This window comes from Argiope bruennichi, chromosome 2 (genome assembly GCF_947563725.1).
Source record: "Argiope bruennichi chromosome 2, qqArgBrue1.1, whole genome shotgun sequence".
Lineage (NCBI taxonomy): Eukaryota > Metazoa > Arthropoda > Arachnida > Araneae > Araneidae > Argiope > Argiope bruennichi.
In genome coordinates this window covers 95,195,301-95,215,740 of record NC_079152.1, presented here as the reverse complement: position 1 = coordinate 95,215,740, position 20,440 = coordinate 95,195,301, and the positions used below count along the sequence as shown (strand labels likewise).

At 29.6% G+C, this 20,440-nt stretch overlaps 1 protein-coding gene across 6 annotated transcripts in view; it reads right to left on the bottom strand.

Moving 5' to 3' along the window:
* LOC129962377 (voltage-dependent L-type calcium channel subunit beta-1-like) overlaps window positions 1-20,440 on the bottom strand; it is a 236,367-nt gene that overhangs the window by 12,716 nt on the left and 203,211 nt on the right. For all 6 annotated transcript variants that reach the window (XM_056076123.1, XM_056076124.1, XM_056076126.1 and 3 more), the window contains 10 exons: window positions 20,064-20,180; window positions 17,078-17,200; window positions 15,461-15,594; window positions 15,232-15,323; window positions 13,373-13,503; window positions 12,850-12,989; window positions 11,500-11,612; window positions 8,334-8,485; window positions 4,137-4,232; window positions 1,970-2,233 (listed from right to left, as the gene is read on the bottom strand). In XM_056076123.1, the coding sequence (XP_055932098.1) occupies window positions 1,970-2,233; window positions 4,137-4,232; window positions 8,334-8,485; window positions 11,500-11,612; window positions 12,850-12,989; window positions 13,373-13,503; window positions 15,232-15,323; window positions 15,461-15,594; window positions 17,078-17,200; window positions 20,064-20,180 (1,362 nt within the window). The remainder of the gene's footprint in view (window positions 1-1,969; window positions 2,234-4,136; window positions 4,233-8,333; window positions 8,486-11,499; window positions 11,613-12,849; window positions 12,990-13,372; window positions 13,504-15,231; window positions 15,324-15,460; window positions 15,595-17,077; window positions 17,201-20,063; window positions 20,181-20,440) is intronic.

Below are 20,440 nucleotides of genomic sequence, written 5' to 3'. Positions count from 1 at the left end.
AAGCAACATGTACTAAGAATAAAATAACAACACTTATGTACTTTAATAGCTCAAAATTCACATTATCAACTTATTTCAAATATATATCACTGTGATAAAACTTTTTCAAAATATTAAAAAAAATATTTAAATTCCCGTGGGAGTAATTATAAAATAGAATACAAAATAAAATGCATAAATAAGGTCATATTTTTAAGCAACATGTACTAAGAATAAAATAACAACACTTATGTACTTTAATAGCTCAAATTTAGAAAACTTGACTATTATTAAGGACTGTAAAGCATTCAGATACAAGCATCCGAGTATTTCATTCTTTTAATCCTCGAGATACAACGCTTTAAAACTGACAAATTCAAAAACTTTCTCTCTTTATCCTTCCCTCAGTGAGTTTTTGAACTGAAATCCATGTCACATTTTTACAAAAATAAATGCATGTTAATATGAGGAACAATATAAACTAATAATGACTAGTAGTATTTACTTCGATTGAGAGTTAATAATCTTTCCAATAAATTTTACATTCGGAAATACTTAATTTCAATTTTATTGGCAAAAACGTACTCTTTTTGTGGATATGCATCGAATAATGATTCAGGATGCATGAACACAAATTTCTGTTCAGAAACGACTAATGAATCTTTGATTCAAAGTAATACTATATCATAGAATGAATATTTTTGTTTCACTGTTAATTATCCACTTTTATCATTTTCAGTTTTGTTTTTCCTTCTTCTTTTCTCTTCAATCAGTTATCTCTATTTAGTTTACCCACAGCTGGTAGCCTCAAAAATGTAGAGAGGTCGTGTCTGTAAATTATTATTTACAGATTCAATTAATTTTCAACCATTAAGTTTCAGGTATTTTTATTCTCTTCATATAATTATTATTTAGCAAAAACATTAAATATAGCTGCCCAAGATGCGATTTCGAATAGATTCTCTTTGAAGACCTCAAGGAGGATTTGCCGAATCTTTCTTTTTTTCCCCCTCTTCTTTTTTTAAAAATCATATTGTAGTTATCTAACTGGCTAGATAACATAGTGCCTATAGGCGCAGGAGGGAGTTATTTTATTACTATTTTTTATATAATCTCTTGACGACTTCTTCAGGTTCCATTTATTTCAGTACTTCTAAATATTTTTAAATAACTATCATTTGAAATTTCCATTATAAAAGGAAAAATTCCGCTTATTTGCAGTTTTTAAAACAAAGAAAAAAAAATTATACATAAATGTTTATCCATAATTTCATTAAATATTGTGCCAAGAAGTTTTGTCCAAAATTAAAGTTTGTAGATAGATATTTAATTTTTGTGCCTTCCTATAAAAAGGTCATTTGTTCCTAATGTACATTTTTATGATTAAACATGAATTACAAAAAATATTGTTTAATTTAATTTTTTTAAAAATCTTGTTTGAAATTAACATGTTTATAATTTTTTTTTGTTTTAAATAATTCTTGAAAAGTTGAATGTTTCTTTTTTTTTTAAGTTTAAATAATAACTTTGATTAATCAAAGAATATTCTTATATCATCAGCACTTAATGATGTTAGGAATACTTTTAACTGCAAAGCAAAATTCATAAAACTGTTAAAAGCTAAACAAATGTTTAAAATAAAGCTTGGTCATTTCCAATTGCAATTAACTGAAAGCTTTAAACAGTTAGAGCAAGAAGCATTCATTATTTTTCTGTTTTTGATTAATACCCTATTAGCACAAAAAACTCAAAAATATTGCTATGATATCTTGATATTGGCCGGTATTCAGCATACCGAACTCTATCGTGGATATATGGAACAACATACTTGTACTACTAATAATAATGTAACTGTGTTAAGCACCCAAAAGCATTATAATGAGGCATCGTCACAAATGTCGTTATATTCTTATTAATGAATTTTTCTTTTCTTTTTTGTAACAAATTATTTTTGAATACAGCTCAAAGGGCGTTTCTATCGTTTCCTTACCTCATCCATGTGCCTTGGCCTTCTGTCTGTCTCCGGCCTGTAGTTGACGCTGGGAGGAGTAGAATTGTGTCTGAGAAGTCCAGCTCCACCTCGAGGTTCCTCGAGTCGAGAGGGAGGATGTGGGGAAGGGATGGGTCTCGATACTACGGGGGGTGGGGTCTTCACAGGCGGATGGGTAGCCCTCCAGTACGCTTCCAGAAACTCAGCTAGGTGTTCGCAAGCTTCTTCCAACTGGTTCTCATCCAGAACCACGTCGAACATTTCCTGAGGAACAAACTTTTAATTACAAATTTATTAATGTTAGAAACCCATACAAATATTGAATTTCTTTTTCTATCTTTTAGAACTGAATACGTTTCTGCTCAAATTAAAAGCAGAAATGCATAGTAAAATACGCTATTGTTTTAATGCCAAATGACATCAAATCCAAGAAAGGGATAAAAGAAACCAATTAAGCGATTATTATATGCATACACAGATAGTCAACTCCTATTTGCATTCGTTCAAATCTTATAACAGATTATATGCATCTAATAACTTTTATTTTGAAATTATCGAGTTCTTTTATACTCGGACAACCAGCCAATCGAATGTTCTGCGATTAGGTTTCATTCACAATTTGATAGAAATTTACAAATTCGATGGCAAGGCAACAAATCAGATTTCAACATTTCAAAGCGTTTTCGTTATCGTGCTAGCTGATAGATAGATATAAATCTGAAGAAAAAAAAAGTGTTTTTAGGACTTTACACCAAAGTTCGAAAAACATTTTTCGAACACAATTTTACTTTAATCAATATTCTGAAACGTGCAGATTTGTCAGCACCTGTAATTCGAATTCAATACTCTCTCTTTATATTGTATTCCGTATACGAGAAAGTAAAAAATAAGCTTCAATAAGATGAAGTTAATCTAATTTAATTCTAAGCTAAAAACCTGTTACATATATATAACTAATTACAGTATATAGTGCTATATATATATTAACGGAAGTAAAAAGAAATATAATTTTTATATCTGTAGCTGTGGTAAGTGTTTGGTGGATGTATAGTATATTGTTATTTTAAGAATTTTTAATCAGATATTTGATAGATTTCTCTAATACTTTTTAAAGGATATTTCATAATCAAAATTAACAATGACAAACCACAGAAATCAAGTAAGACACTGGGTTGCATGTTATATAATTAGACTTTAACTTCCCTTTGTGCCTTACTATGATCACTACTTTCATCCCTTACAAGATTTATCTCAAGCTTAATTTTTTTTCTACATCGTTTGAGGTGAACACAGACTATCCAGGAATTGAGTGCCTGCAAAAATAAATTCATTTGTTCCTTTAGATTTAGTTTAGACTTACCGTTATTATCAGGTATCTTATTATGCATTTGAAGTCATCATTAAAATTTTTCTTTCATGATGATCGCCTTTGAACTCTTGCATATGACTCCTTTTAATAGTTCATAGACCAAAAGGCTTAATAACAATTATTTAATCAAATTTAGTCATTATTAACAATTACATCTTTTAATGTTTCATAATTGAATATGTGGCAGCAGTTGTAATCCCCCTGGATTTAATTGGCATTAGCCAAATCATATAGCCAAGACTGTATAATAAAAAGGAAATGGAGCATCTTTTAGAGGTACTTGATGTAGAAGTCTATTCTTGTGTGTGAGAGCAAGCTGCCTTTTTAATAGATTACCAGTATTTATTAAACCAAATTTATGTTTTACTGGATTCTAGCAGCTCTTTTGACAGAAGCTAGCAATTCCTGGTAAAACGAACCTAAGTCTGCAATTTTTGAATAATTTAATTTTGGTAAAGAAAAGAGTAAAAGATAATAAGTAAAGGATAAGAGTTTAACCTTCATTTTCTGCGTCACTTTCCTCTTCCATATCCAATCCGTTAAGTAACTGATATGTTACTTCTATGATATTGGTTATAAGTTTCATAACTTGTACAAATAAAATGTTCGAATCCATATTTATTCATACATTTTGTTTTCATATTTTATTTCTTAACTCCACAAAAGGATTAAAAATTTAAAACCTTGAACTTATTTTGTTTCTAGCATATTTGTCAGTATTTACATCAATTAAAGATATTAGCAGCAATTCAGTATATTAAGCTTAAAGAAGGTATAGAAATTTGAAACACTACTCACTGGAGCACACTGGGAAAGTTTTTCTGCGGCTACCATTTGTACATTGAGATTCCTGCTCTGTGATTTCCCCCTGGATTTTATAAGTCTTTGTAAGACCTGAAAATATAGGAAATGGAACATGGTTATAAGTAATTTACAAACATAAGAGAGGCATTTTAATAACATTTAGCAAAATAAAGACTTATGACGATTATAAAACTAAAATGACACAAAATATATCGGATACGAAATCCAATTAATCCAATAAATTTTACCATTTATGACTTTGGAAAAAAAAATTATTCAAGTTATAGATTATTAAGAGGGTAGATATTCTTACCGAAAAAAATTATTACAAAACTACAAAAAAAATAAATAATAATAATTTGAGAATAAATCAACTCTAAGAGGAAATAATCATGTCAGAATACTTTGAAAAACTATAAAACCGAAATGCAGTAGATTCTCAGTAATCCAGCAAATATCAGATCATAAGATAGATGGAGTAAGCAGCTCGTTAGTCTCCCTAAAACTTTCTCGCATACTTTCTGCATTATTCCAGAGAACGTCTTTGCATGATATCGGTATTGCATAGTAAGGAAAACATTAAAAATTGGCTTGGTTTAAGCATTTTTACTGAATCTATCTTCTCAACTTTGGCGAGTTATTTGGTGATTGTCCCTGTGATACGGCTAATAATATCCTAAATTCGAATTTGTGTTTTAGACACGTTTTTTCCAACCGATTGAAACCCAAATTTGATACAAAATTATACTTAGTATAGTCGCAAAATACAATATCAAATTTGATATATTTTCATCGTACAGATCGACAGACGGCTAACCCCTTGTTGGATTTGGCTCAAAATTTGATAATGTCTATATTATAGTAGTTAATTCTATGTGCAGAATTTTGACTATCTATATTATAGTAGTATATCTCTATTTTGTAGTATATATTTATCTCTACGTTTTGTAGTTGTCATGTTAATGTGTATTCGGTGAGGTGGATACACAGATTTCCTCTGAACAGATTTTGCACAAATTTTAATAGGAAGCTACAAATTTGGTGTAAAGACCATATATCAAATTTCAATTATATAATTCAAAAGTCACTATCTTTGTCACAGGCAGACATTTTTCAAAAATGTATTCTTCGAACTTAGAGAGGTTTAAATTGTGGGGATCACAAATTTAAATCACAATCGCAAATTCGAATTTTTTGAACATTGCGATACTTTCTCTATACTTCGTTTACAAGAAAGTAAAGAATTGCCAGATCATTAGGAGTTAGGTTCTGCTACATACACTTTTTTACAAGATACAAAATACATTTTTAAACTATATTAACTGCAAAAAATATTTCAGACTGAAATATATTATATATTCAGTAATATTTATCATACATAGTATAATTATAGAAAAGTATGTTATTTATATTAAATATTTCTAAATATAATTCAGAATCCTAATGTTTATGTTTCCGCGAGTTAATTGTTATTCGCATGCAGAGACTTCTTTTCTTTAATGTTTTTCTCTTTCTTCTAACGATCCCGAAACGCCGGATTATCAGAACAGTCGAATTTCTGCAATGACAGATTTCAAAGAATCTACTTTAAATTCAAATCGAAACTCATTTTAATAAGAATTTATAAATGCAAATTAAAGTTTCCACTAAAAGCAATTCACTAAATAAACATATATTTTTTTAAAATAAAAACAGAAAGGTTGTTTACACAAAAATAATTAATCCTCGGTCCATTTAGTGCCTGTATACACGTGTGGATATAAATAATTTTTTGGCAGAGCTGAAAAAAAAGTATGTTTTGGGGTCGAACTGAAGAGAGAGTGTTCTTAAAATAGATTTAAAAAAAAGTCTCTTAAATATTTTCTCAACGAATTTTTTTTTCATTCGAGAACAAAATGACACACGATTGTCTTAACTGATTTTTTTTCCAAAGGAAAATTTTGCGAAGGAATTCTGTTTACAAACCCTCATTAGATGTCTCAAAAATGCAATCGCAGCAGACACGTGCTAATAACATGCCTGAAGGGGCATCACTATTTTCATCACGATATTGCAAATTGATAATTTCAGTGCTTTGCAGTTGCTTTAATTAATTTCAGGTTTGTAGTTGTCTTAACTAATTTTAGCTTTCAATTTTTACATAACAGCAGATTCAAGTGGGTATATACAATTTATGATATCACAAAAGAAACTAAATGTGATATGCCTATAAAAAAAAAGAGAGAAATTATATAAATAGATATAGCAGTTTATGAAAATTTATAAAAGTTTGCATAAACTGCTATAATACGATGGCAAAAAAGAATTACATCTTTTGCAGGGAAGAAGAAAGGAAGTTCGCATTAAAATGATTGCAGTAAATGATTGCAATAGTAAATGATTGCAATGACAACAAGAGATGAAAAAAAGAGTATGTTTCACCGATACAAAAAAATACCACTATAAAATCGTATAACATAAACATTAGAATTGCATAAGAACTCATTGGAAGATATTCATATTTTTTAATTCAAATCCTGTGGTGTAACGTCCAGAAAAAAATTACATAAAAGTCTAAAAATGAGACTATATAATTAATTTTATTTAGTTTAATCCATTTTTTGATTTAAAATTTTTTCTCTGTGTTTGCAGTTGTGTAATGAAGTATCTAAAGTAAAGGAAACGGGATATGCACTGTAATTGAATTTCTTTTATTTTCCAATAAAAATTAAATGCTATATTTAAAAGCTTGCAAATGAAATTTTCATTTTGCACAGAATTTTTATGTTGTGTCAGATAAAGACGATATTATCCCTTCTTGTTTACTTTTCATACATAAATGGGCCTGCTTACGCTTATTTACGAAATTAGATTTAGATAAATCTTCTATACATGAGTATATAGTTAATAAAACCCTCTTCTATATTTTCTCTTATATTTTTTTAATGCCACCTTATAATACTTTCTTTTGTATATTTATAATCATCAGAAAATTTGATAGCGAGATTTTTTATATAACTCATATTTCAGACCGCCTGAAATAAAAAAAATTTGTTTTTAAAAGTATGTCTATTTATCTGTCTGGGAATTTATCTATCTAATTAAAAAACGCACTAGGCTAGAGGAATGAAATTTTGTGGTTCCAACACCAAATTTTTAGATTGTCATCAAAAAATGTTGGACAAATTAAGATTAAATGATGTCTGTCCGTTCGTATGTATGCAAATTCACTAACTTCAAAACGCAAAGAATTAGAAGGATGGCACTTGGTACAAAGTTTTATCACCAAAAATGTAAGTGTGTATAATAGTTTGAACAAAATTCTCCAACATGTTTACTATAATTTATTAAATCCCCTAGATGCCTCAAATACGCAGTGATTTGGAAAAGTGAAATTTGGCATCCCATCTCGTGATTAAAGCTGAGAATCTATATTAATATTTGGAGTCCACAGCCAGAAAGAAGGTGTCCAAAATTTATTCCCGAATTTCTTCATTGTACTTACGATACAAAATGTAGGATATTCAGCCACGTTGCACAGAAGACGGGAGGTTGGAAATTTACGCGTGCGAAATGTGCCGTGACATTCGGAAGTCCGGGATACCCGAGATAGGTATCCTATCTCCCATCGTCAGGTGAACCAGATTTTTACAAGGAGTACCGAAAAGAAGGAGCTAAACATAAGAAAAATTCGAGGATAGAATACTTCTGCTGATTATCTAGATAAATGTTCTATCTGTGAGATGTGTGAATGTGCCCTCCTGTAAAAAGGGGTTGTGCAAGCGAATGAGGGATGCGTGAGTAGCAAAGTCGTACTCTTGGCCCTAGTTGGTGCTACTATAAAAACAAGAGACGCTCCCCCACCGGCTTAAAATCGCTGTCTTCGTTACAGCGGGCTTGTCCATGGCATGTGCCATAAGAAACAACAACAACAACATGTAGATAAATGATTTATGACTTCAAAGTCTAGGAGGAGCAAATGTTTACCAAGATTTACTTATGTATTGAAATGATAGGGATTTTGAAATGCACCCTTCACATTACAACTTATTTAACAAGCATTTTAAATAGCATTTTCTCTTCTTTGATACAAATTATTTAAAGAGTAAATTAAAAATATTATTCTTATTAAGTTATTATTTTATGAATTACTTCATAAAATCAATGGATGAAAAGAAATAAAATTAATTCGTTTTAGAGTGTGTTTATTACCTTTGGAGACGAAATTTTTACGTAGACGACTATAGGAGCTAGTGAGGTTTTCAGAAGTTGGGAAGGATGGTTGATGGTGTCACAGTCTAGGACAACTAACTGGAGAGTCCGCGCAAGCTCGAAGATTCGTTCTATTTCAGCCTGTACTTCAGCTGAAAAATAAACAATAAGATTTGCTTAGTTTTCTGAAAATATTGAAATCTAATATATAAAATTCTCGTGTCACAGTTTTCGTTGCCATACTCCTCCGAAACGGCTTGACCGATTTTGATGAAATTTTTTGTGCTTATCCGGTATCTATGAGAATCGGCCAACATCTATTTTTCATCCCCCTAAATGTTAGGGGTAGTCAATTATTAATTAAAAACTAACTTTCCCGCCAAAAAAATCTTCCATTTTCCCACCGCCAACTTTTCCGCCAAAAAAATCTTCAATTTTCCCCAACGCCAAATGATTTAGGCTTTAGTTCTTTTTTTCTCCCAACAGTAATGAGGCTAGGGTTAAGATTTTTCGGCGGATTATTTCAAACGATTCTGTTTATTTTCTTAATGTTTTATGCATTTAAAATTAAACATTGTTAATTAATCCATGTTTCAGATTCATTCTGAAGTACTTTTGAATTAAAATAGCACAGAATAAAGGAAATTAAAAATGTCTAATCTTCATAGCGTTACCCCAACTGGCGTAGAAAAATTCACGCATTTGCGTTACGTAAAAGGCGAAGAAAATTCACGCATGCGCACTGTGTTCTGATCGTTGGCATGGCAACCATTATCAACGGACGATTTAAATTACTTTTAGGTTAGTTGTATGCTTTTGTAAGTAAATTGTATTTATGTTATATATTTTTTGTATATGCTTATAGTTTTAAGTACATCGTTTTTTAAGTAGTTTTTTTTAACCTGTTTACAATGATTTAAATTATTTTTAGGTTAGTTGCATGCTTTTGTAATTAAATTGTATTTATGTTAGTTATATATATATTTTTTATATATGCTTATAGTTTTAAGTACGTCGTTTTTTAAGTAGTTTTTTTTAACCTGTTTTCAATGATTTAAATTATTTTTAGGTTAGTTGCATGCTTTTGTAATTAAATTGTATTTATGTTAGTTATATATATATTTTTATATATGCTTATAGTTTTAAGTACATCGTTTTTTAAGTAGTTTTTTTAAACCTGTTTTCGACAGATTATTTTAAACGATTCATTTTATTTTCTGAGTGTTTGATGCATTTAAAATGAAACATTGTTAATGAATCGATCCATTCATGATGAATCTGAGAAAATTTTGTTGACAAATGCTTGAGATATTACATAAATTAAGAAAGATATTCTTTAGTGCCCATAAAGTTTAAACGCTCAGTGACTCTATTATCAGTAATCATATTATTAAAAAAATGCTTTGTTTCAGTAAAAAATATTGTTATATTAATTGCAGATTAATCCTTTACACTTTAATTTAAAGCATAAATTCTACGAGGGGTAACAGAAAATTAGAGAGATACATATCACGTTATGACTGAAGGCCTTTATAATATTATGAGTGAATTATATGACTATCAAAATTTGAAGTTTTAAAATATTTTGCTGAAGAATAAAATATTTTGCTGAAGAAGTTGGAATTGCATAAAATATTTAATTATTAAAATTTTAACGAACACTAAGATTGGCGAACCGGCTGGTCGCCAAAGGCGGCTAGTAATACAATAAGTATGAAAACTGTAACTATAACAAATAGGATAGCTCTCCAGCGGCAATAGAAAGAAAGAAGCAGTCAACTTCTAGCATTCGGAAATGGAGTGACGTTAGGATTTGTCTAAATTGTTTTATGTGTTAATTGTGTTATATCTAAATGTTTGTGAATGTAGCTCATTAGATCTTAAATATAATTTTATTTCATCTAGCCGGCTCTGTTATTCTTAAATCACGCAATCACAAATTGGCATCACGCTGGGAGCCAATTTTTGAATGCGTGACTGTATCACTTGACTATAACAATCAACACATAAAATAATACTATTCTTAAATCACATAGTCACATAACTTGATTTAAGGTGCAGTGTTAAACTTAAGAAAAAATATATACCAGGAAATTTTGTTTGTTATTTCAATACATACTGCAGAAAATATATAATTTTTTATTTTAAAACAACAGACATTATATAGCTGACCGTCTGTAAGAATTTCTGGTTCTCAGTCAGGGGTGTCACCTTGAATACAAGAATGAGAAGCTGCTGGAAAAGCAAGAAGGTTTAGGTCCTCCGTATAATGACGCTTTAGGAGATAAGCGGTTCTATTACCGTTGACATTATTTATTACATTTGTAGGTAGGTTTAAAACATGAAGAGTCCCAATTAATTATTTTGTATAATAACAGCGTCCATATTGTCTTTGGCTGCACAATTATTCAAGTGCAGAGTGTATTGAAAGATGAGACGAGTTGACTCATGTGGTTACAGCTAAACAGGTAAATCCGATTGTTATATAAAAACAAATCTTGATAGGATTAGTAGTTTTAAGAAGAAGATCAAGGAATCATTCCAGTCTTAGAAGAGGATAGCAGAAACAAAATATTTCCGGATTACGATACTTATATAAAAATGACCTTTGATTAAATATTTGAAAATTTTACAGGTTATAAAATCTGTATTTAAGACTAATTTCCTCCCTGAAATATTTAATTTAAACGCGAAAACTATTTAAAAGCTTCAAAAAAAAAAAAAGAAAAAAAAAAAAGAAAGAAAAATTAAAAAAAAAAAAATTTAATCGTTAAAAGCATGCGCAGCCTTATTAGCACAAGATATTGTATGATCTTACCAATATGTTGTCTCCAACATTCTGAATGCCGGCCAATATCAAGCGATATCGTAACAATGTTGTTGAGCATTTTGTGGTAAAAGGGATATTTTCCAAATAATTTTAAATTTGACGAAAAAAAAAGATAATTTTTCTTCCTGATGAAAAAAATTCTCATCATTTTTTATAATGCGATCGTCATTCAAAAACATAGATAAATGCAATTATTTAACATTTTTGTGGCATGTAAAACGTTTATTTATCGCATCAAAGAGCTGGTATGTTTGTGATCATAGTAGCACATGATTTTGAAAGTTGTTCATCAAATTAGAATTAAAAAAAAAAGCAACTAAAGTGTTTCTATCTTACCCAGGCATGTCGACCGACTATTGGCTCTTTCCATAATCGCTCTTTTACTTGGATTGTTCAGCAAAGATCTTTTTGCCAGCGATATATCTGCTGTGACTCTAGTAATAATAATTCTAAAAAGAAAATAGATTCAAATGATTTAAAATAGTTATTAAAAAAATTTTATATTACAGAATTTTATTATCCTTTCAAATCGATTTTAAGAAATTATTTATTAAACATCAATCATTTCTGATTATGAAATAAACGAAATAATAAAAGCATATTAATAATTAAATGAACATTATAAATTTATTATTGTTTTTGAAACAAAGAGAAACAAACTGAGCAAGTTTAATCCTGCGACACACAATGACGTGTCCTTCCCGTGAATAGAATTATAGAATTTCTTTACAATTAAATCTGGAGTAAAAACAAAATAGAAAATAATTCAAGAAATTAAAAAAAAACACAGGTGAATTTGGTTTTTATCCTTTAAATTACTTACTTGCTATTTTAAAAATATTTTGGTTTGATATTTGGTTCTTTAATTGAAATCGAATGTACTTAACTATCTAACTTGTCATATACTAGATCTTAATATGAACTGAAATAATATACGTTTCAAATAGGATTAGAAATTAAATTAACTCAAACGCTGAAGAATTCAGAATTGAAAATTAGTCTTGAAATTTTTTGTTTAGTTCAAAAAAAAAATTATTCACCAAATTAAATTTAATGAAAGGAACTGGCATGTTTAAATAAAGAGCAATATATTTTTATTACCTTACTTTATATAGCTTGCTCGTTTGAGGTGCCATCTTAGACAGAGTATCCAAATCATGATGACGAGCAAAATATATTTCCATCATTTTCATATTTCTTGAGTATGGCAGTTAAAAAAATATCTACCGAGTTGCAACAAGTCACATAGATGTTTTGAAAAAAAAATATTTTTATACTTTTACTATTCAATTTAGAGGCATCAAAATGTGTCTTTATATTCAATGAATAATTTTGCCTCTAATTACCTTTCATCGCGCAAAAAGTTAACTTTCTAATACATAGATTTGCTTCAAAAATATCATTCATTGACTAAAATGTTAATATCGTTATATATGCATGATGCTCCTTTTTTATTGTTTGGAGCAACTGTTTTCTGGTTATCCGGTAGAATTTTACTATTCATTTCCAAATATACTGCTTTTTATCTTTCTTTTTTTTTTTGCGAATTTTTAAAAATGAATAAGAATTTACAAACGCGACTGAAATCAACGATTAAAATATCCAGCTGATAAATGTGGGCACTGCCATGAATTTACTATTATATTTTACCAAGAAATATTTCAATTTATTTCATCATTTCCTTACCTTCCTTCGAACCGATGTTTCAGGTAGTCAAAGAGAGCTTTTTGCATCATGTCTGTGACCTCGTAGCCTTTGAGAGAAGGTCCAACCAGAACCACGGGTCGCATTGAAGGCACTACATCATAAGGGGGAATGTTTTCGGACTGGAAAGGGAGAAGAAAGAAATAAGAAAACGACAATCTTACAAATAAAAAAATAAAAAAAATTCAAATTGATTGTTTTATTTCTATTGCATTTTTATACTACCCTATTAGCGTAAGACATTGTACGATATTCCTACGATGTTATCCGATGTTCTGAATGCCGGAGAATGGCCAAGAAGATATCGTAATAATGCTGTTCGGCATTTTGTGTTAATAGGGTACGTTTTGATTTATTGATAGTTTTTCAAATTTATATGATAAATTCAGTAACAAGATTAACATAATTTCAGTAACAAGAACTTTTCAAGCTTCAATAACATATTTTTCTCGATTTTTTTAAAGAAATAAAATATTTATTAAAAAATAAATGGAAGAAACTTTACTTTTTTAAAGAATGTTTTTTTCTTCTCCTTCGCTGGCGGCGTAGTGACAGTCTTATTGAGTTTATTGTTTCCCAGACTGTCACTGTCGTCCCCAGGTCCAGTTTCCATCCCATTTTGATCCACATCGAAACCTGCGAGGAAAAAAAAAAAAATGCGTTAATATCAAGTTAAAAGTTTTGCAGAAAAAACAACAACTTAACAATAAACGACATATTTATTCCATTTGCACCCAAAAGCGTCAAGGTGCAGTGGATTCAGAATGTACTTCAACTCTAGGTTTCTTAATCTGGACATAACTATTGTTGGTAAGAAAGCACCATAACGATTCAAGTACTTAATGATCATGAGAGTGCTTTTAAGAATATAATTGAGTAAACAAAATAGTAAAACTTATTTAAATTCAAAATGTGGATAAAAAATACATGGAAAAATTTGTAATGATTACTTAATAAGATCTACATTCATAACCAGAATAATCCGCATATGATGTCTGTCAAGTTTCATCAGCCGTGAAATAATTATGTTTACGATGGTTCACCGGTGATGCTTATGATAATTGATCACTATCGTTATTGTATTACTGCGTGGCTGAGCATAATCAATGGAGGATTGAGCATTTTGCAACAGCCAAAGGGAATGCATATAACTATTGCATTCCGAGTTTTTAAATACCTGATCATTAGAGTAATCAGTAATCAGATTTACTAAATGATTTATTTCAATATTTTTATTTTAACGATTGCTAAAATATGTACGTTTTATTTATTTATTTATTTTATTTACATATCGGAAAAAAATGGCAGAAATAATAAAATTCTTGAAAATTTTTAGCTGTTATTATTGTTAATTATTTACTTATTAACAAATAAAAACATTTAATTATTATTACAGATAGCTATGAAATAATAAACCTTAAACAAACATAATAATTAAAATTTAGTATTTTACAGGACCTGTCAAATAAATAATCAGTTCAATGAATAATTTTATTAAAATCTGCATAAATAAGTAAGTAATTATACTTTAAATTATTTATTATTGATTTAATTTATTAAATGAAAACATACATTAAGTTTCTAATATTTTATAACTCAAAGAATTCGCAGTTTTTACAAATTTATTTATGTAGCAAATAGGTTAACACAGTTTTTAATTCCACATCCTGCTGCTACAACTTCTAGATGTTGATAATAATAATCAGTGGCGGATTTACGTATTTTGGGATCTTATGCAGTGCATAATATGACGCATATCAAATTTATTTCATATTTTTGCACAATTTTAGCTTGTTAACGATTTATTTTAGATTAATTTTTTTCTAAATTTGTTATGATTCCACATTGCTTGGTGTGTTTATAAACAATATTATTGAAACAGAGCTTCAGTGGTTATAAATATTTTAATAACTGAGTAAATGTACTGAAGCATATAGGAACCTGACCAATTGCACTTGATCTAGTGTTAAAGATATCCTAATATTTATTCATTCACACAATTTGTGTTTTTTACAAACTTATTTACAGGAACTACGGAAACAAACTTTTCAATCGACTTGCTTGTTGCCCTTCGGTAGTTGCCTAGATTATCTAGTTGAAAATTCGCCACTGATTGACTGTAATCGAAAATAGATTATTTCGCTTACAGATAGATGCAAATGGTTTAATACAATTTATTTGTAATTAAATAATACAATTTTTAAAAAAAGACTTTAAGGATTATTATGAGATTATTTTATTTTATTTGGGATTATTTATATTATTTGAATTATTATTTTGCTAATGGCAGCATTATTAAAAATATATATGTTTCATTTTCACGAATTTATTCCTTTAAAAATCACATGATGCATTTCTACAAACCTGGAGTAGGTGGAGTTGAACCTCTCGATGTTGATTTGGCATTTGGAATATCGTTTGGGATATTACCAAGATTCGTAGAGGAACTATTCTTACTGAAATGAATATATAAGTATGAAAGTATTGCAGCCATAAACACTAACTTCAAATATGAATGAATTCAGAAATATGTTATTGGTTGTTACTGTCAGAAAACTGTTAAAGGCAGTAAAGATAGTATTAAAAATCGTACCTTGTGTACAACTTTCTACTAGTAGTCTGTGTTTGCTGTAAGCGTAAATTTTCTAATTTTACAGGACTAGGGATAAAGCCCACATCACAGCCTTCTTTCACAAGACGACCAATCCACCAGTCATTATTGTATTTCTAGAAGAGAAATGAAACAATCTTTTTTCTAGTGCCTTGAATAATAACATATTTTAATCAAAGGTTAAATTAATCTTTTCTTAAAATTATGTTAATAGATAATTGGATATTTTAAGATTTTTTTATATTCAAATTAATAAAAGCCTTCTGAGAACTTCAATTTCTAAAAGTTTGAGAAGCTATATAATAAATGAAACCTCTTCAGTAAGTTTGATATACAGAATGCACGTTGTAATCGTGCTTCAATAACTAATTTCTTAATCGTCAGAGACAGAAATATATCTCCAAATGAAAAAAAAAATACTTAAAAAGACAAAGAATTGTGCAAATCGCTGAAAAAATAAAGACGTCTAAATTTTTATATAAAGTATAGGTTTTATTATTTTTATTTAGTAAAAACCTTTTGTCAATCTAAATAAAAAATAGTTTTGCAATTGAAACTGATCGACATCGGAGGCTTTAAAAAGTCACTTTTTTCGATATTTCATTTTTTTTTTTTTTCTATAGCGTATCAATGATAATGGGTCATTTACGGATTGTTCTTGCTCGAGGCGATGTTTCATTGCCTCGAAAATACGCTTTTCTATTTCCATACGCTTCAGAATGCCATTGCTCTTTTTATTTATGGACATTCCGCTAAATAGATGGAAAAAATTCTATAATTAGATATTCTGGTCAAGGTTAATAATTAATAACGAAACTGTTTTTTTTTATTAACATGGATGAAAGAGTTTGGTTTGGTTTGGTTATATTAACGTCCCGTTTTGAAGCAACACTAGGGCTATTTTGGGACGGACCTCGTACTTTTGAACCGCGGTCAGATGACGAGGACGACACCTGAGCTGGCATCCCTCTCTCCACACCACACCACACCAGCGGGAGGACGTTTGGTCATGACGGATTTAACGTGCAACTGACCCCCTTACACGACGGTTCTTCAGTGGAATCGGGTCTCGAACCTGAAACCCTCCGGTTCCGAAGCCGAGACCTTACCACCAGGCCACCGGGGCCCCCATGGATGAAAGAGTTTCAATTTCAACTCAGATTTTGAAAATAACTGTATTTGTCGGATTCACGAAATTTAACAACAACATTTTATTTTGAGTCATTCATATGTATTATAATAATTAATATATAACACAAAATGACAAAATTATATAAGTTTTCAAAAGTTTGAAAATGTTTTATTCACGGTAAATGTCTCAAAAATAATTTTTATTACAATGATTCTAATTTATAAGATAATATTTCAATCGAATGATTTCAAATGAATATATTGCTTATAATTGTTATAATATACACATTTTAATGATAAATTAGATGAATTAAAGTTAGCAGGTTTAGACAAAGAAATACCAATACAGTTTCCAAATGGATTATTTTACTGAGCTAAATAATTATTTTATAGCAATTTACTTATTAATAAGCTTATAAACTTTCTCAAAATAACTTAAGTAGGTAAACAGGAGAGAGATTTCAGTACCTCTTTGATGTGCAGATAGTCTTTGATTCCGAATGAGATTGCACAACCGTGCACTGGTGAATCATCGTCTAAGCTCCCATCGTAAGCGACATTAGTTCGTACAGCAAAAGCAACTGCCTTCGTCTGTGGGAAATAACGTAATTATTAGACACTTTAATAAAAAAGATATTTGTTAGGACATTGTTTCTTAATATATATAAAGTTTATGTTTAAATCATTGGCAGGCGACTACCTTCCATAAAATCACTTTTTGATGTTGGGACAAAATTATACGATTGATACTGTTTTTGCGAGGCAGTTATATTTTTCTAATTATTTTTCAAAAGCTTTTGATTTACAAAAATAACGAAGCTATTGATATATATTAAGGTTTTACACAAATAAATAAATAAATAAAAAATTATGAACTCATTTAGAATCAAGCAAGTTATAATACTTTTAATTTAAGACTCTTAAATATGGGTGATTGAAAAAGGACTTAAACACATAGACGTGCAATATCTTTAAATTTCCTCTCTCTCCATATGCATCTGCATTTATCTATAAGTTGAAAAGGAATTTTTGATAAAGAAAAACAAAAAATACTTGTAGCGGTTACATAGCTCTACTGCCTTCTCGTTTGATACAACAGATGGCGTTACTTTATTAACATTATTAGATTATATTCTAGTGATTATCGTGTTCGTGTTTGTTTTATCTTGTGAAATGTGGAATTTAGAAAATAACAAAATAACCGTTCCTAAAACTCGTGAACATATCGTTTTCATCTACCTCATAATGAAATTATAAAAATTCTCTTCCCTCTTCATATTGAATTTTCTTTCCAAAGAACGTGAGGAACGTGAAGTTTTCCTGTTGCAATATTGTAGGGAACTAGATTATTGTTCTCACGCATGCCTGATTAAAAATTTCTTAAACAGAAACTGGGTTAATAAATGATACGTTCTAATTTTTAATAAGAAGAGTTAATATAAATTAACCATATTTATCGTGCTGCCAGAGTCCTTGCATAGGGGTAGCGCCATCTTCACCGTGATCTGGGCGTACTGGGTTCGAATCCCATGGTGTTCTTCATCTGTGAGGTGTGTGAACGTGCCCCCCTGTAGAAAGGGGTTGTGCAAGCGAATGTGTGAGTTTCAGCTTCATATGAGCTAGAAATCAGACTTCCGAACTCGGGTGCTCAGGGGTCTTTACCCTCAGAAACTACTGCACCCCTTTCCGTGGTAACGGGGACACGACATCATCATCATTTATCGGGTTATTTCATTTCAATGATAAAAGTTCTCATTAGAAGAATATAATTATTAAAGTAAGTTTACTGGGAGTTCCAATATCTAACATCAAAGCCATTTTCTTCTAGTTTTAACAAAACCGTTATCTTTTTTCATTCGTCTTAATCTTTTCTACGCGGTTCATGTCAGGCATTTTGAAAGGAGACGTTAAGTCTACAGTTAATTTGCGAGGTGAGCCATTTTTAACATCAAGTATCAGTCAATATATCGATTTTTCTTGAATATTCGAAGGAAAAGGAATTACTTTCTGTGTTTTAAGAAAACTGCAAAAATAGTTTCTATTTAAAAGTGGTCCATTTTTATTATTTCTCAGTCTGATGTCTATTGCAAGATTAATTATAGAACCTAAAAATACAGGTACAAATTTGGACGAATGTGTAATAACATTTACATATTTTATTTCTATCCTTTGCTAAAAAAGCAAAACAAAAAAAGGAGTTTCGAACGCCTAGTTTGAAACAGTGCTGTTTGATAACGTTTGAGGCTTGCTTCCTTCGACTGTATTCTATTTTTAAAATTTCTCTTAATTATAGCAATGGTAACATGCCTTACAAAAATGTTTTTAATATCATTTCAACATGCTTATGCATAAATGTACTTATTAAAACGATGAAAAATATTTTTGAAAGATATATTTAAAAGTATTTTGAAAAAAAATTTATTAAAATTAGAAAAGCATTGTGTAAAATTTAAACGGATATAAAAAAAAAAAAAGCTTTTTGTTCTTTTAAAGTTTTTTTTCCTTCGAAAAATATTAGCGAACGAAAACGGATTTTGTTCGATAACAATTTTCGAAGTTATCGAAGAGTAACAAGTAACATCAAAATTTTGATTAATCTTCAGTTAAAAGTGATTAAAATGTATCAAATCAATGCTTTTGATCAAAGAAGCATTTTGCACTACTTTGAATCATGCTTACAGCAATTCCCGGATCTTATGCCACATATCGTAATAACAGCATGCTTAAAAAATGTATCCCTAAAAAATGCCTTAAATGAAATAAATTTTTCGAAATAACGATTAATAATAAAAACAATGCAGCAAAGTTTTTTAAAAAAAATCTATAAATTGATTATATTGTTTGTCAATGAGTTTCGGTTTAAAGGGAATAAAAACGTCTGCTTAATAATTCGGCATCTGACGTATTTCAAAAACTTTTATTTATATGAATATCAAATTTTAAAACATTGCTATTTTATAAAGAAGTAAAATTTAAGTTTTTAGTTGTTTATTTTCGAATGGACAAAAAAGTTTTATTTTTATGGATCCCTGATTAGCTTATTAATCTTACTTATAATTTAATCATAATAGTTAAAACAAGTAAAAAAATATCTTACTGGGAATTGAGTTTTGATCAAAATAGTTCTGTTTGCAAAGTGGAACTTTCCATTTATAACATTTTCACCAATGTATCTGTACATTCCAATGAACTGTACCAAAAATTATTTATGATGACATAGAATTTATTTAGTATTTTTTTTTTTTTTTACCTACAGGAATGATTTAAGTTTCAGAATTTTTTCCCACCATTCATTATTTCAATGACACTAAATGCAACTTTAATTTTTATCACATTCGAAACTAAAAAATAGTAAATTATAGTTTATAAAGTATAAATAATAATATAAATAATAAATATAAAATATAATATAAGAATAATAAATTATAATTTCTAAAAGCCCCGTCCTACTCACCCGAGCCTTCTCCAGCTGGGCCAGCGCCTGTCGCTCAGTCTCTCGGCGCAGTGCCTCCCGTTCTTCATCTAGAGACAGGTCGGAGGAAGGCTGGCTATAATTTGAGTCCGCCGACCCCTGCACAATACAAAAAACAAACGTCAGTCTTCAATTCAAAAAGTATCAAAAACTGAATCTGGGCTTCTTGAAAAAAAAAAAAGTGATATTTCATAAGCAGCAATAGTAAGGATATATAAAGATTATGAGTTTAGTTTAGTTATATTAACGTTCCGCTTTAAAGCAACCCTAGGGCTAATTTGGGATGGACCTCGTAATTTTGAACCGCAGTCAGATGATGAGGGTGACAAATGAGCTAACACCCCCTTATCCAAACTTCC